This window comes from Epinephelus fuscoguttatus, linkage group LG10 (assembly GCF_011397635.1).
Source record: "Epinephelus fuscoguttatus linkage group LG10, E.fuscoguttatus.final_Chr_v1".
Lineage (NCBI taxonomy): Eukaryota > Metazoa > Chordata > Actinopteri > Perciformes > Serranidae > Epinephelus > Epinephelus fuscoguttatus.
Genome location: NC_064761.1, coordinates 17798931 through 17816326, shown reverse-complemented (window position 1 = coordinate 17816326; position 17396 = coordinate 17798931). Strand labels below are relative to the sequence as shown.

Below are 17396 nucleotides of genomic sequence, written 5' to 3'. Positions count from 1 at the left end.
ACACGTGTCGCGTTCCTTGACGTCACAGAGAGGAAACCGTTAGCGTTTAATGTAAGACGTTAATTTCAATTTTATTCGGTGTTATTCACAAACTTGTCGAGTTAGCCTTAAGACAGTAAATATTTATACTTTTAAACTTAAAATTTGCCACTAACGTGAGGTAGGTATTTTTTCAATTCATGTGTTCCTGAAATTCCTCATTAGGTAGTGTTAATTAGCATTAGCATAAACACCTGTGCGCGCTCATTGTGTTACTGTGGTGTCGAGGCTAAGCTACCTTTGCAAAATAAACCAAACAAGTTTGTCAACATTTTATTTCACAGGAATGCAGTAAAGGGTTGGTCTTGAAGTCCTCGGGTCACATTACCTGGAAAGATGAAGAATTAATTATACTTGCCATGTGCTGAAATAGACTTTTTACACAACATTTTGACATGTAGTGGGGAAAACTGGTGTAATTTTACCAGTGCTGCAGCCCACTTGGGGAGACCCTGGTGCATACTGGCTCACTGTGACATCTACTGAGCAATGTCACCTGTTTACCTGTGCTTTTACTACTTTGGCAAGACAAAACGTCTGCTGTTAAAAAAACAAACAAAAAAAAAAAACCCCTTTTGTTTCAACTGTGCAGCTAAAGACATCTGAGAAGAAGCCCAGTTTCTAAAGTGTTAATAGATTAAATATTAAATGTGTGAAATCGCATTTGCCTGAGCACGTGTAAATTCCCAAGTTACATTTTGATAGTCGAACATCAGCCAGTATTTCTAAATACTAACTTCACATTGGCCTAAGCAAATCTTAAAACATTTTTTGTGTTTACTGAAGGTCAGCTATCAGAAGCTTCAGATTATTCCCCATTTTTCCATTTTTAGTTTCCTTCAATCATGTATGTTCTTTGTTCACAAATCCCAGCTGTACTGACAGATTTTTTTAAATACATGTTTTAACTCTACAAACGCTTCCTAACATGCTCCATGATACCTACCTACCTCCAGCTCCGCTTTCAAACTTTTGACTGACACGTGCTCAGGCTTTTTGTGTGCTCCACACACACCACGTGATTCATTCAGACCCCAGACGGCGATCATGACTCAGGTGCTCCAGGCAGGTAATCAGTGACATAATAATTGCCACTCTTCTTGAGAGTTACATTTCTTCAGCCTCGGGGGCGTTTTATTTTTAACAGGGCGTTTACACCGGTACTATTCATGCTGTCTCCCTGTCATGAATCAGAGCCATCGTTAAAGTTATCAGTAACACCTGTGTTTCTCCTGCTGTTTCAAGTCCAGTTTTTTGTTTGGGAAAGTTTTTTTCTTACCTAAAGTGAAGGTTATTAACTGTGATGCATGAATACTTTAATGTATGTGTGTTTTTCTCCTTAGGTATGACTGCTGAAGTATTGTTCTTGTGAAAAGATGTGATAGAGAGCCAGGTAACTGCATTACATCATTACTCACATTGTTCCTATGTTTCTGCTGACACTGCAAAGTCACACCGAACCTTTTATTTTATGATTGATTATAATTTGACCTCCCTTTATCTAATGTCTGATGTTATCAAACAAAACTTAGTGACTGTTTTAGGATATTAGCTACTGCACCTGCATAAAGTAGTTTATCATACCTACATACCAAGAGGATAGTCTTTCAGTTTAATCTTGGCAATGTGATTCTACATGCAGCTGTGACAACTCTCCACTAGAGGGAGACAAACCCCTGTGAGTTTAATCAGCGTGCCCCATGTTCTTTGGATGTTGTACAGAAAACAGTCTGCTGTTGCATCATTTAATTTCCTCCTGCCTTATGACGTCTGCAGAGTTGAAATAGAAGTTATGCAATGGACAGGGTTTATGTGAGCATGTGTGTGTTTGCTTTTTGGATTTGTTGAGAGTCTTGTTTCCTCATTTCTGTGTAAAGTGCAGCACATTAATCTAAGGGGAGAAATGGAGGACACATTAAATATTAATGTGGTGACTTTGGTAAATGAATACATGAAAAGTGGGACTGAAACTGTTCAGTTTTAATAATTGGTTCTTTGTTTAAGACATTGAATTAAACAAAAATGAAAAAAAAAAAAAAATGCTGGTCCCAACCACACAATGTGAGGATTTGCAGCTTCTTTATGTTTTTCTAGTTTTTATTCAACTTTATTTTTTAGTTTTGGACTATTGGTCAGACAGAAAGACAACAAGATGTTCCTCTGGGCTCTCAGAACTTGTGATGGCCATTTAAAAAAAATATATATATATATATTAATTTGATAGACTAAGAAATTAATTGATAATTTAAATGTATAATTAGGATAACAAAGCCAATAACAAAAGGAAACCTCTAATATCTAAACCAAATAAATGTTATACATGTCATAACCTATAATAGGAATACCAAAATGATAAGTCATTATACACATGGTGCCAGTTGCTTTTCTGATTATATTTCTTTATTATTAAGTTATTCTTTGCTCGCATACTTATACATAATTTGACTTCACCCATCTTTTAGTTTACCCACTCAGTCAGTATTGTGTCAGAAATTGTTTTGTTACGTCTTATAATTCACCTCAGGACAAATCCAGACTCGCAGCAGTTTTGAAACGACACACTGGCATTCAGCTAATTCAGCAGAAGTCATCTTGTATTTCCAGGCAGATCATGAGGTGGCACACAGGAGCTGCAGCTCTTGCAGCAGGTTGCATCAGTCTCGTCAGATCCGGCCCTCACAGCTGTGAACAGCGCCCCCCATAGCACTTCACTGCATGACTAACACAAGGTGAAACCACTGTCACATTTTACAGTGTGTGTGTATTTGTGAGACAACTGAGCTCATATTTGCCATCAGCCAAGGACATGTGACTCAGTCAGCTCAGATATCAGGGAGTGTTACTGATTAGAGATTTACAGCACAGAATCAGAAGAAACGACCTCAACCTTGGCCAAAAGATAACTGTAGTTAATATGAAACTAGTGATACTGGAGAGAGCTCATAACAGGAAGTACAGTCTTCACTTCAGCCCTTTAACCAACATACAAAGACATTGTAATAATCAGACGAACAAGTGTGTAGTTCAAAGCATTTTATTGCATTTTTTTTTTTTTTTTAGAAAAACAATACAAAATTCTGTAGCAACGGTCAAATGTTGCTTCGAGTGAACTGCAATCATTCACATGGTACAGTAAAGTGCTTATTTTAAATCAAAGTATTTCGTATTAAAGGATGTATTTATTTTAAATCTTCTCCCATGAACACGATGGGCTTGGGGTGATTCAGACAGTGTTTGAATCAGGTGTCAACGCTCAAACAATAAAATAAAATTGAGACTGAATCAACGTAGACAGAATGACCCCACACCATGTCCATGAAATGAAGCATTTATAAAACATTTTGATCAATGTTGCTGGATTGTAAATGCTTTTGCTTGTGGGCTACATTCAAATTGTGGGGAGGTGGATGATGGACTGTCCATTTGAATGAATGACTGGATTTTAACACTTGCTTACTTCAAAATGACTTACAATATAAAAATTGCGAGGCTTAAGGATATCATTTTGTCCCGTCTTCCCCCCCAGTAAAAGGCAGTCCAAAAAGCTACTGCCATTCGACAAAAGTAGAAATGGTCATGACCAAAAAAACTGTTATACCATTCAGGATATTACAGAGTATGGCCAATATGTGTGCGTTTGAGTATCCAACCCTATCAAAAAGTAGGGACCAACTCATCTGATGCTCAAAAGGGAGAAAAAGGCAGAATACTGAACTGTATAGGTATTTTCAAAAACCCAAGATTGCCTTGATCATCAGCTTAATGCTTTGAGATTACTGATAGCAAAGTAGTTTCCCAAATGGAGAAGAAACAGCTGCATACACAAATTCAAGTAAGTCTTATTATAAGACATAAAACCCCATAACGATGCATCTGTAGAAAGGTATTTCAGAACTATTACAGTGTCCTATTATCAGCATAATGACACCAAGAGAGCCATTTCCAGAGTACCGTTGCTGCAGTGCTGGCAACAGGACATGGACAATCAGAAGTCCGCACTTCTCACTGCTCGGTGATGATCACACGTTCAATGTCATGACTTGAACCCTCTTTGGTGAAATGGCTACAGTGTTGTGAGACCTCATCACCAGTCCATTACCTGTCAGTTTCAGAATGAGCTTTAACTTAATCTGAATTAACAAAAAAAAAAAAAAAAAAAGATTATTGCCAACTCTTAACACATAAAAAAATAAAACTTAAAAACTCCCCTTCACTGGGCATGAACGCTCCAGATCAACTAAACAAACTCTTTCCATCTCACCTCATACACCACATACTCTGAACTTTTAAAAACAAAAAACGAGGAAAACATCCGGTGTTTCACCTGAACTGAACAGCACCTGCATGAAAACCACCATATAGAAAATAAAAAGCTTATTAACAGCCATACAAAAAAAGGGAAGAAATAAAAATCAGTGTGGCACAATGACATGGAGTTTTCAAACATGAAACATAAAGTAAACTTAATACAGCTACACATTTATGGAAGACTTTTTGTTTGTTTTTCTTTTTGTGGAATGTTTTCCTTTTTTTTTTGATGTTTCTTTTTTGGAAAATCTTATCTGCCTCCTTTTTTGTCATGAGAATTTATGTCATTTTGAAAGGGGTGTCTCATAAAAAAAACAAAAACAAAAAAAAAAAAAACAAGACAATAGCGAACCTTTTTCGGGGGGAAAAATGGTCCGAATAAATGTATTCAATCAACAGATGACACTCTGTCACATTGGCCAAAATGTGCTTTTCAAACCCCTGATAGGAGTTCTAACCTTTACTGACAAAATAGTCAAGGTTAAATCTTATGTATTGATTTGTAGAAACAAAAATTACAAAAAAAATTAAAAACAAAAACAAGTTCTGGTTGTGGCAAGGGGACATGTCATGAATTCTTTACAATTAAAGTAACACTGACCCATTTTCAAACAAAATTAGCTTGTACCAACAGACCAGATATACTTCAGAGATAGCTCAGAAGTCTAATTTTGGGATGGCCATGCATCACAAACCAAGTAAATTAGTTTAATCCAATATCATTAGACTTGCCTGATGGTCTCATTTAAACACTGAAAGGTGTGGCTACTGATAGTTTGGCATATACGTATGTTCATGAAATAAACTGAATGAATCGGTGCAACAGTAATTCATAGCCGGCTGGGTACAGACAGACATTCTTTGCTCCAGGAGCATTAAGTGCATGACCACTAGCCTAGATGAGTGCGTGTTTTATCTCAGACATTTACAGAGGAGGCCCAGTGTTGAGGAATTTATCTGAAATGGAGACAAAAAAATAATAATCTTTGAAGTCCCCAGCCATGTTAATGGACCGCACCAGGCACGGACAGCATTGGCTTACAGCCCTACCAACCCCTTTTACTGAATCCCTTCTAGACAGGAACAGCCTTCATCTTGGCATATTGCATAAGCTTGTACGTATCTGCAGGATGGGCCATTCATGCATATACACACAGGCAAAGAGAACATTCCAGATAACTTAATTCACAGTGGATCCAGTTGTAACGTGGGAGCAGCACAACAGGTTGTCCTTTGGTGTCTGAGCTTAGTTTCGAAGATAAGTGTTCTGCTTTCTTCTGAACTGAGTTTTATGAAAACAAACAAAACAAAAAAACATAACTTAGAAAATACTTCTCTCTCCCAAATCACTTACTGGCCCTCCTCCCCAACCCTGACATGCACATGTGTGTGTGTTTGCTATATGCAGGCCCTGGGGTGATGTGCTTCAGAAGTGCTGCAAAAGGGCAGAAGGCATTTAGAGGAAGGGCTGCAAGCAGCATCTCCCTTTACAGCGAGGCAAGAAAGCCTGAATGGCAGAGGAACCAAGGCCAGCTACAGCGTCAGAGAGAGGGGCCAGAATTGGGGAGAAAGTGTCTCAGGGTAGTCTTAGATCTGGACTTGAATCTTGACGGAAGGGTCAGAGGTCTGGGTTGACAAAGTTCAGGCACAGTCTCCCACAATAACGAGAGGGGCCAAGAGCTGACGGAGCTCTGCTGCAGAGACGGGCCCTCCCTTGGGCTGGCTGTTTCGCTGCCTGCGCGTCGCCAGCTTGGAGTTGGAAGGAGGTGAGAGGCGTATGGAAGAGCCAGAAGCGGTAACAACAAACGGGACTTCCTGCTGCTGCTGCTCTTCCATGCCATCCTGTTCAGCCAGCTGTCGGTTCACAGCCATGGCCTTGTCAGCAAAGAATGTCAGATCCCTGGCACTGCTGGTTCTAATGGACAAGATAAGAGACAAAAACAGTCAAAAACTTAAGTACGCATTGCAGATATTTTGGGATAAATGTCTGAAGGAACAGTCTTCTGTAGCTGTAGTGATTTCTCACCTTTGATGCAGGATGGATGTTGGTAAAGTGTCAGATGCACCCTGAAAAAAATGAAAAGAGATCATTAATTTAAAATCTCAACACTTACTAACCCCAAACACAAAGAATGTTTGTCAAAGACATGCAGAACATGGATGATTTTAGACTTACCCCCTGCACCCAGGGGTGCTGCAGCACCTGGCTGGCACTCAGGCGGTTTTTGGCGTCCCGAACCAGAAGTTTGGATATTAGGTCTTTGGCACTTGAGGAGATGTGAGCCCAGTCTTTCTCTGGGAACTCGTATTTTCCTTCCTGAATACTCTCAAACAAAGTGTTCTAAAGATTGACATAAAAATATTTACATTAGTTACTTTGACCCTAATGGAGAAAATACAGAGTTTGAAGTTTCACAAATGTTCTGTTAGAGATATTTTAAAAAAGACTGTAGGTATTCATCATTGTGTTGAATTCTTACCTGGCAGGTGTGGCAGGGTTCCCCCAGCTCCCAGCCACAGTCACCCCCACAGCGGCCTACAAAGGGTGGGTAGCCGCTCAGCATGATGTAGAGGATGACTCCAAGGCTCCACAGGTCACAGCGCTTGTCATAAATTGTGGCCTCCTCACTGAAGGCTTCAACCACCTCAGGTGCCATGTACTCCGCTGAGCCGCACTGTGAAACAAAAAAACAAGTTTGTTAGCCCCAGGGATAACATAAGCACTAAGCGATAACAAAAGCAGGAAAAGAGTTAAAGAAGTACAAGCTTCTCTTAGCTGTGTCCTAAATTCCTTCATTCAGCTGATACCTCGTGGTTGCAAGTGTTGAGGCTTGAGGCCCACTCTTACGCTGTGTGTTAGGAGGGGGCTGCCTATGTGACAGTCACATGCTTATTATGTGCAGTGATGGGTTCATTTAAAAAGTGCTATGCAGCTTTTCTCAGGACACCCAAGTAGAACATCGTGTACGATTACACATCAAGGGTAGAGGAAGGGAGGGCTATGCTATAATGAAGCAGGTTAGTGTGGGTAGGCAGCGGCAGCAGCAGTGAGTCACTGCTTTGACCAACCAGCTGTACATAAACCAGGCAGAATGGGCTGAGGTCAAGGGGTGGCGTGGCTCTGATGATACCTTGTTATGTAGCTAAGGAAGAAATTAGGGCAAACACTGAGCAGGGAAAAGAGGATTGGTTGTCCCGCAGAGCCAGAGACTGGGCTGAGCCCGCCATGGTTACATAATTTAGAAACAAGCCCCAAGTGCTGTTTTAATACTTTCAGAACAGAAGAGGAGCAGGTCGCTAGTTCAGCAGGACACGTGAACATTTCACTGTGGCTTCATTCTATTAACTGAAACAAGAATTGTTATAGTTTTATGAATTGAAGTTGTGCTTCTTGGATTCTTTACGACTTCTAGAGGAAGTCCTATATATAGACCACTACTGGAATAAAATCAGAGGACCTGCTCTGAGAATATCTCTTAATCCATCCTTTGACTGATCAGTTGTTTTCAAAATGGTAGCAGAGAGTCAAGCATGTTGTGTATAAGAATTTGTCTAGGCCTACATCCTGGCAAAGCCCCCTGGTCTATATCCTTCCTTCCATCTGTGGGGTGAGCATGTTTACATTGAGCAGGCATCTATTGTGTCCCAGCACCAAATCCCAGCTGTCTCTTAACTCCTCCTCCACCCTGCTGCACCCTTATGTAATGAAATTTGCTGCACAGGAATCTCGTCTCAGACAAAGCTGCTTCTGTCAGAGAAAAAAAAAAAAAACCCAGCCCCCACGTTTCCACCACCAACATCATGTCTGGGCCAACTGCCTCCACAGACAAGCCTGAAGGATTCAGGCCAAATGCAGCTGCTGCAGAAATAAGGCACAGCACACACCAAGGTGCCCCAAAACTGAAAGGCAATGTGATAGCTGTGTTATCAAAAAACAGCTATCAGGGCTAATCTTGTTACAAAGCCACAAATACGACATCAATCAAAGACAAGCCCGGGTAAAGATAGCTAGTATAGAACCGCCTCCAAGTGCCAGAGATAAGAGCCGAACTAATAATGGCTCTGGTACAGCCACAAACCTTCCTGTGCTGCTGCTGCAAACATCTTCTGAACTTGCATCAGTCACATACTCTTAACTTTACCGTAAGTTGCAGATAGATGATAATAAGCTGCTGCTACCACAGGATTTGTTGGTATTGCAACCCGGGGCTTTCCTGAAACCATGTGACTAGTCAGGCCACACTGACACCACCGATGACAAACCCACACCTCTGCTGTTTGTAAACTACAGGATTATCTGAAGAGGCTTACAGGAAGAAGACCTGTTCTGTCGTCATGCAGCTGCACCTGCATCTGTGACAAGAACAAATAACAGAAGCAGTTCCTTGATTTTTTTTTTTTTTTTTTCAAACCGTCTAAGCTGCTTCTGTGTTGTGTCTCCATGTTGCAGTTCCACCCAGTTCCCAGCTGCTACACGTGAGAGCTGACATTTGAACAGTCAGATTTATTTCATGCCAAGCAGACAGGCAGTCACTTGTACAGAGTTCTTAGTAAACTAAACTTAGCGCCTTCCTAGAAAGGGTCCTCCTCTTTTCCCTGTGTTCTTGACTGTACCAGAGAACACACATCTGCAGTCAACTTGTACATTTTCAAACAACCTTTAGATGAAATCCATTAAACACATTCAGTTGGATCAGGAATATAAGCAATAAAATGCAAAAGCATGTTAAAATTGTGCAACAGCAACTGTAGGAATGTGTTGGTGGTGGTAGAGGGGGCAGGGTGAGTGTGCCAATAGTGAGATGAAAATCAGATAACATTGTTCCTGTGATCAAGGGAAAGAAAACAAGCCAGGGCGCATGAGCAGACTGGTTATTTGTCCCTCCCAGTTACCCTCCCCCTCCCACTGATCTAGCCAATCACAACTCAGTTGCTAGGTATGGGGGAAACACTAAAATTTCTAGAACAAGCCTTATGCACAGCCTTTGTATAAAGAACATAAAGAAAGCGCAGACAAGCACAAGCATGGTTGGGGCCACTGGGCGGAGACTAAGCAGAAAGAGAGGGTGGGTGTTTTTCCTCTCATACCACAGAGAGAAAGGGGAAATAAGCAAGAGCTGGTGTGTTTGGGTTTTATTGTAACTTCATACCACAGGACATGGCTCTGTAAGAGTCGCAGTGTGTTCCCTGCAGCCTTCAAGGCTATCACATTGTGTCCTCTCCCCACCAAACTCACGTGTAGCATCAAAATCTGTGTAGACTAAACACGAGGCCTCTTGGCCCCAAAAAACTATGCCCCCTTCAAATAGTGCAGGGATGGGCTCTATCCATTAGTTCTGCTAAAGGAAGATGAAGTTACCAGTGTAGAAAACCCCCCACCCACTCCTACATTCCTGCAGGCTAAGCGGCTATCCTTCACCTGCTCTGGTCCGTCTATTCAGCACCCCACACAACCAGCAGACAGAGTGTTGACATACAGAAAGCTTGCCAGTTCAACTTTACCACTCCCCACTAAGGTTGCAAGGGTCCCATTTTTCTGGGCGGTCTTCAGAGGATTTACTTTGTGTTGTGACGACAGCACAGAAGTTAAACAATCATAACCCCAAACTTGTGGGCCTCAATATTTGCAACTGATAAGCAACAGGACATTGACTTTAAACTAAGGCATGTCTATCCAAGTGCTGCTGATACTTCAGCATGATAAGGTAAGATAAAAACCGCCAGATTGGGACATTCAGGAAGCAATCCATGCCATTTCAAAGAAACTGCCCAACACTGAACGACTTTAACCTCGATACACAACATTCTCTGTCTCCCAATCACAAGCTCCGCTGCAGCTAACACCACTGTGGATTACCCAATAGGCAACTAGCCAGTTAGACTTGATAAAGATGTTATTTTACAGTCTGAAAAGACCCGTTTCACAACAAGATCACAAATGACTGTGAGGAAATGTGACCAAGACCATATGACAGATTAATTTGTTCCTTTCTCTCAATGGCTGTACTCATACATTGCTGGCATGCATCTGCCTTCAATAAAAGGGTATAAACTGTTTGGCTAACAAAACTAGCACAAAATGCAGGTGGACTTACAGGAGTGAGGAGCTCAGGGGTGGAGATGGGTGAGCTGTCGCTGTTCAACTTGATCCCACTGCCCAGGTCAAAGTCACAGATCTTGACTGGGGAAATCTGAAAAAGAGATTTAAGTTCAGAATCTTTCAAATCATATCATTGTGGAGCACCTTATCACACTTGACATTTGAATTAATTTGCCTCAAACATATTAACAGTTAACTCACCTTGTCTTCAGTCTTACAGAGGATGTTTTCAGGTTTCAGGTCTCTATGTGCCATTCCTTGAAAAAAGCAAAGCAATGAGTCAGTCTTTTTCGTTAGCAAGATCTAGCCATTGTTCCAGAATCAAGGAAAATGTATTTTTTTATAATACAGTTTGTTAAGGAACAAGATGCTTCTGTCTGTGGCAAGTTAGATCTAGAAATCACAATTGTAAATATGATATGAGAGGTCTTACCCTTGTTATGCAAGAAATCTAGAGCGCTGGCAATTTCCTGCACGACAACACTGGCTTCCTGCTCACTGAAGTGCCGTCTCTTGTGAATGTGTGCCAAGATTGACCCTAATAACAGCAAAAAGAAGAGTATATCAGCTATATGTACGAGCAAAAAGCACAGAATAAATCCTTTCCCACACAGGGACCAAAAAAAACTGGCTACAGACTGAAGACTGTTCGTGTGTTACAGGAATGTTTAAAAATAAACTAAGAGATCAGATGCAGGGATCCTGCAGCAGCTTTGATTCACTAACCTCCTCTGAGCTTTTCAAACACCAGGTAGAATTTGTCTTCCTCTTCAAAGAACTCCACCAGCTCCAGGATGTTACTGCAGGGTGAAAAAAAAAAGCACGATGAGCTAGTGTCTGAGTCATCTAGTGAACATTTAAGAATAAGGGGACTAGGGGGCTTCAACAGAATAAGATTTAGCACAAACTGGGTCAGTCAGTCTGTGGTACTGTCTCCATACATTCATCTGGTGGCATTACATTAGTTAGACTTGACAAAAGTAAATTACCTGTGGCCCTGGCACTGATAGAGCATCTCAACCTCACGGAAGACACGACTGCGGCTGTGACCCGGCCTTTTCTCGATGATCTGGAACAGAACATTTCAGTTCAGTCACATTATCTAAAAATATCCCACTGAACAAATAAGTCTGACTTTCATGTTTTCCACAACAGTAGGATGGAGGACAGTTCTGAAAAATGCACTGATGGCTAAAGAAAAACAGACCCTGTCCGTGAGAGTTAATGTTTTTGGGTGAAGGCCGTCCCCTCACACTGCACCACAAAACCCATCCCGTGCCTGTGTTTGCAGTGTATTACAGATTATATGTTCCATACAGGGCCCTAGAACTGTTTTCCTTCCATACCAGACCAGCATTTTCCTGCGCTCCTACCTTTATCCCACCCTGTGACACAGCTGTAAAGATAGTTTAACCTACTTTCAGCTCTGCCTGCCAAAGCGGACAACAGGGTTAGAATGTAACAAGTCACGGCATCCCTATATTAAGCACTTCATGTGTGACCCATATTTAAATCTTAAGCACTCTTAAGTAGCCATAAGTGTTCCTTTGAAACATCCCATGGGCTAATCCAAAACTGTTTACGATAACACAAAAAAAAGCTTGCTAAATATAACTTTGTGCTGCCTGGAACTAAACCACTGAGGGGCCACCAGCTGCACGATGCCCTGCCAAGAGAGAGAGAAAGATAGACTGCTGACACCAAAGCAAAAGGCCTGAATTTTCCAGCCCTGGTTGGTTATTGTCTGCTTGGGAGGCTGTGCATGTTTCTCTTCCTGGTAGCTGGATTACAGCAGCTATTGAAGCGCAGTGGGGCCAGAGTTGCAGTGTGTGTCTAGGATTAATAGACAGACAAGAGGCCTATGAGCAGTCCAAAGCCTCTGCACTTTTCCAGTCTGAGTCAGCAGCACAAACAGCCCCCAATCAGCTCACTTTCTCCCTATCACTACACAAACCTCCCATCCTGATAATGACTTGTGCGTATATAAAAGAAACTGTAAAACGTAACTGACAGATGCATTCTCAACATGATAAGTGGGTGGACAGATATTTGATAAGTACTAGATTTATGGCTGTTTATCCAAATCACAGATCAGAATCACAACAATCTGCTGTAAAACAAGGCCCCACCAAGTCACGCTGCGTGTTCAATCATCAACCCAGGGTTGTGAAATGATACCTTTGAGGAAAAGGATTTGTTGATAGGCATGCACTGCACAACCCTCTACTCGCCCTTGGTGCTCTGAGGCTTTTGTTGCAATTGCAACACAAGGAGCCCACACATGCAACTCACCCCGTCTGGAGGGGGAGGGGACAGACAGGACATCTGGCAGCAGCTCAGACTCCTAAATGACCTCCAATAACTGCCGACCCTCATGCCTCCTCCCCCAGAACTGCAAGTCCCAAGGGATCTACCAAACCATCTCTGGGTAAACAACGCTAACAGACCATGGTCACATGACAGACCGTCTGCTCCGATTCCTCTGAAATATTAATTGATAATGATATGGACACTTGCTCTATGGGGAATCAGCCTTGAATGGTCAACACCTCCTTTAACACTTTAACAGAATTAAACTGCAAGTAGGAGTTTATCAAAAGTTAAAAAATAGCTTGGTGTTTAAGTTCAGTATCCCAATGGGATTAGTGGGTTAGGGGCCAAGTATGTACAAAAAGAAAAACAAGCCTCAGTTCACCTTTTTAGTGAAGAAAAATCTTTCACAATGTTCCTAAAAATGAGGAAATGAGAATTAAATATAAAAGAGTAAAAGGGGAAGTCCCTCAGGAGTCAAGACATGTATTCTCAAGTCCACACCCCATTTACAGGGGAAAAAAAGTAAAACTGTACTGAGCGAGAAGAAGAACAAAGCAGTGTAAACACCCTGGGTCACAACCCTCACCAAGAGCCCCTCCCTCCTCTCTATGTGGGTTTTGTTTTGGCACAGTAACCAGTACACAATGTTCTCACTACGAGCGTCCTCTGTAGGCAATAGGAGTAAGGAAAAGGGGTGGGTATATCCCTCCCTGCTCTCTGATAGGCTGACCATCTATGAAAACAGTAAGGGGAAGTATTTAACAGCAGCTAGTGTTGCACACAAAAAAAAAAAAAAGAGTGCAGCAGATGCACAACAAAGATGACAGCCTGCAGACATCCACCATACAGAACTGAACATAGCGGAAAAGGAAAACAAGTATCCTGCCTCAGGATGAGAATTTCCCTGAACAAGATTTTTAAAGAATACCAGTGAAAAGAAGGAAACATGGACACAATGACGCACATCCCATATCCTAGTTTTCTTGCATTTAGCTCTTCAACTGTATGCAATAGCCCAAGGCTGCTCCATGTACAAAGGCATTTCAATTTTCAACTCACATCTCAAAGTCACTGATGAGGTAACCAAGCACAGTCCTTGAAATGTAACATCTCTATATTGATCACTAGCCATGGTGCCCCACACAGACAACAGGCAAGTGTTATGAGGCAACGACGACATTCACAGACACGCGAGACAGGAGCAGTGACTTGCAGGAATCAAGACTTGATGCATTATGCCAATGTTTCTCAAATATATTAGTCATCTATTAAGTGTATGAGAATGTCTGTTTTTATTACCTTGACGGCATACTCTTTGTTGGTGATGAGGTTGATGCATGTTTGCACTCTGGCATACGCGCCCTCCCCAAGTAATTCTTCCTGCAGTCTGTAGACATCTGTAGCACATAGTTTCACATATTAGGAAAATGCTCAATTTTACTGAGGAGCAGAGTCTCTCTGAATGTAGTACATAATGCTTTGAGGTGTTTCTTATAACAGTAACATGATGATGCTGGGAATAACAGCTTTTACCCTCAAATCGTCCAGAGAAACTGTCAGTTGCCCGGCAACGCTTTTTCTTCTTGTTTCTCTTCTTAGCATCGGGGATGTCGATAGGCTGGCTGGAAGGCATGTCTGTCAAAACAGGAGTGCCTACATTATCATGTGCTATTAGGAAACAACCCAAACAAACTAAAAAATAAACACTAAGGGAAAACAAAATTTAAGGGCAATCGCGTCGTGCTCGTTCTAAGTAAATAGTGCAATTATGCCTAATTATAGAGACCAGCCTCAATGAATGAACTAGGTCACTCTTGGTGCAACTAAAGCATTATAGATTACATTGACAGAACACAGATAAGAAAACAACAGTTTTCAAAACACTGAGGTTAAACACTCACCATGTCTTGGGGAGGACTCAAAATTAAATGACGAATCAATAAGATGGGATCCATTTTTAGTGAAGTCATCAGATTCAAAGGGATTCTGGCCCTGGAGTGAGAGAATGAAAAAACGTGCTTGTTAAGGTATGTAATCTTATCGATGAGCCATTTAGCCCAGAGTATCAATTCTAAGACAGTTATAACTGATAAGAGCCTTGGTTATCTTCAATCCTAAAGCCATAAACTGAAAGTAGGCTCAAAATAGGAAAACAGCCGATGAGTGGAAAGTTCTGACACAACCACTGATATTTAATGCACAGCTCCCAAGAAACCCTGAGATCTACAACAGTCCACCTTAATAATATACAAATACTGCTAAATGTTTGCAAGACCCACATTTCCTGCAGCAGTTCTTAGACTTCTTAGCTGCCTCCCACTCTAGTCACACTCCATTAACTGAACACCCACGTGTTATCAGGGCACACAGCCTACATGTCAACCATTTGACGTGGGAGAGCGACAGATGTGTTTATATATAGCGGGGTGACGTCTTCTTATATGCTGACAAACGTGCTCTGATTACAGGGACATCCAAAAAGGCATGATGATAGCAGCTCTGCATTATGCCCTCGACATATCTCAAACTTACCTTGAAAGAGCGGTGGAATCCCTTAACTTCGGTCATTTTGTTTTGCACCATTTTGCTCCGATTTGGGTTAATTTTGGTGGACGTGCGGCGGCGGCAGTGGTTTCTTTTGGGATATCAATTTGCACTTCTCCGAAACAGATTCAGAGAGAGTCGCAAGTGATCACACTGCGCTGGCTGGTCAGCTTGCTGTGGCGCTTTAAACGGGAGCCCTGTCGACAATGCAAAACAAACCGCAGCATTAAAACTCACTTTACCAGCACAAATCACTCAGGTACCATTGATCAGTCACCAAAGTTTCACCAGAATCAATTAATGCGTCATCAAATAAGGCCAACTATGCCAAATTAACATTAGCTAATATTAGCCAGATGCTACTGAGATAACGTTAATACAAACAATCAAGAGTGCAACAACAGCAGCAGCTGCTACCTAACGTTGCAGCGCCACCCACGTTTAGCTCAACTGATGGGTTAGTTAACTGCCTTTTCAATGAGTAGAGTTAGAAGATACAACACAGAGAAACTCATTGCAATAGCACAGTTTGGGTAAGAGAAGCAAATGTGTCGGAAAGCCAAGCTGTTTTCAGTTTTACCAGTGAGAAGGCAGCGGCCGCATGAACAGCCGCAAGGAGGCTAGTCGTTTAGCTAACATTAACACGCTACCCAGTCATATCACTCAAGTCGTTAGCACTGGTGTCGAGTAAACCATTATCACAACCATTATCAGATATAACGTTAACTTTAACGTCAGACCACGACGGTTAGCGACCGTTAACAGTAACGTCACTGCAGTGCTGCGAGAAGAACCGTTACATTTCAAACTGCTCAAACAAAATGGCAGCGTTGATAACTGCCATCCAAAGCGACTTTTCTGTACTCACCCCGTTGTTAATTTTACAGCTCCAGTGTTGGCGTCGGTGTTTGACCCACTGCTTCAAAAGCCGCAGAGGACGGTCGGCGGGGGGAGTCGCCTGATAGTGAGTGCGTGGAAGGTGGCGAAGAAGCAACGGCGTGGGTGCTTTTATAACCTCCCCGCTGACTCCTCCTCGTCTCCTCCTTCCTCGGGACCGCATCAACAGACTGGATGTGTGGTCACGTGCTTTCTAGAACCTGATATGGTGGCTGGGTACCATTTCGTCTCGCTGGTGCAACTTTACCACTTGTCGAGATTAGGAGCGAAAATAGCTGTTCGACGTAGTGCAAGAAGACATAGGATAAAAAATAACTTGACGAATCACATTATTTGATGTGTTATGTATATATTATGGTGATAATCTGAACACATTTCAGGAAAAGGTCATAAACAAAACTGCGGACACACACGAAACGGTACACAGCCAGTGTACTCTGTTTTGTTCTGGAGGCCCCATGACGGGATGTATGGAGGAACGAAACAACGAGTACGTGCAAATCGGCACAGCCAGCCCCCAAGGCGGTACTGAGGACACAGATCGCACTGGAAGTGAAGAGAGGCGAGATTAGCAGAACATGCAAACAGACCAGATCCACCAGTTTACACTATGACGGCGTTCAAATCAAATTATCTTTATGCTGCTGTCACTGGACGTCAAAGCCACATTAAAACTATGAACCAGTGCACAACAGGATAATTGGTCAGCGTTATGTTACGTAAAACATATAAACAATGAGCGCAAGCAGACACACACCACCCATCTCTTTCTTTGTGTCTCAGAAAAGGATATATTTACATTTATAGAGCCTTAAATTTTATTCTCACGCCCCGCCATGAATGGAAATGGCCAGATGGGTGTTCAAAGAACCCGACCCCCCCCCTTCCCATCTGAGTCACTCACACTGGGACAGTCACAGTGGCATGACTTCACTTGTTTTGACATTGCAGTATCACACCGTCCAACACGCACGCACTCTCATGCAATCAAGAGGAAATTTCAGGTTTGCTTTTTTTGTCTTTGCCAGTAAAAGAAGCAAAGGAAAAATACTTAAGTAAAAGTCCTTCATTCAAGATGTTACTTAAGTACAAGCAAATAAGTAGACGTATTAAAATTCACCTACAGTTGGCTATCAATAGTGAAAGTAGTTTACTCATAATGCAGGAGCATATGTAGTAAAGCTACATTTTCCTT

The 17396-nt window shown here is 42.0% G+C and overlaps 1 protein-coding gene and 1 long non-coding RNA gene across 2 annotated transcripts; one reads left to right on the top strand and one right to left on the bottom strand.

Moving 5' to 3' along the window:
- The first annotated feature begins 31 nt into the window (after positions 1-31).
- Positions 32-3325, top strand: LOC125896467 (uncharacterized). Its single transcript, XR_007450261.1, has 3 exons — positions 32-160; positions 1383-1432; positions 2644-3325. It is a non-coding gene; the product is annotated as an uncharacterized LOC125896467 (long non-coding RNA).
- mknk2b (MAPK interacting serine/threonine kinase 2b) lies at positions 3058-16307 on the bottom strand. Its single transcript, XM_049589073.1, has 14 exons — positions 16173-16307; positions 15293-15501; positions 14662-14752; positions 14294-14395; positions 14060-14157; positions 11437-11516; positions 11174-11247; positions 10881-10985; positions 10649-10704; positions 10443-10538; positions 6828-7022; positions 6524-6688; positions 6374-6414; positions 3058-6262 (listed from the first exon to the last, which is right to left on the bottom strand). The coding sequence occupies exons 2-14, from the start codon at positions 15341-15343 to the stop codon at positions 5989-5991; spliced, it is 1428 nt and encodes a 475-aa protein (XP_049445030.1). The 5' UTR covers positions 15344-15501; positions 16173-16307; the 3' UTR covers positions 3058-5988.
- Between the last annotated feature and the right edge of the window lie 1089 nt (positions 16308-17396).

Bases quoted from the DNA above. Each gene is read 5' to 3' on its own strand.
- mknk2b (XM_049589073.1), bottom strand. From the start codon at position 15,343: ATGGTGCAAAACAAAATGACCGAAGTTAAGGGATTCCACCGCTCTTTC. The intron at 14,753-15,292 runs GTAAGTTTGAGA...CTCTCACTCCAG, and splicing joins GATTCCACCGCTCTTTCAAG to GGCCAGAATCCCTTTGAATC. The intron at 10,705-10,880 runs GTAAGACCTCTC...GCTTTTTTCAAG, and splicing joins AGATTTCTTGCATAACAAGG to GAATGGCACATAGAGACCTG.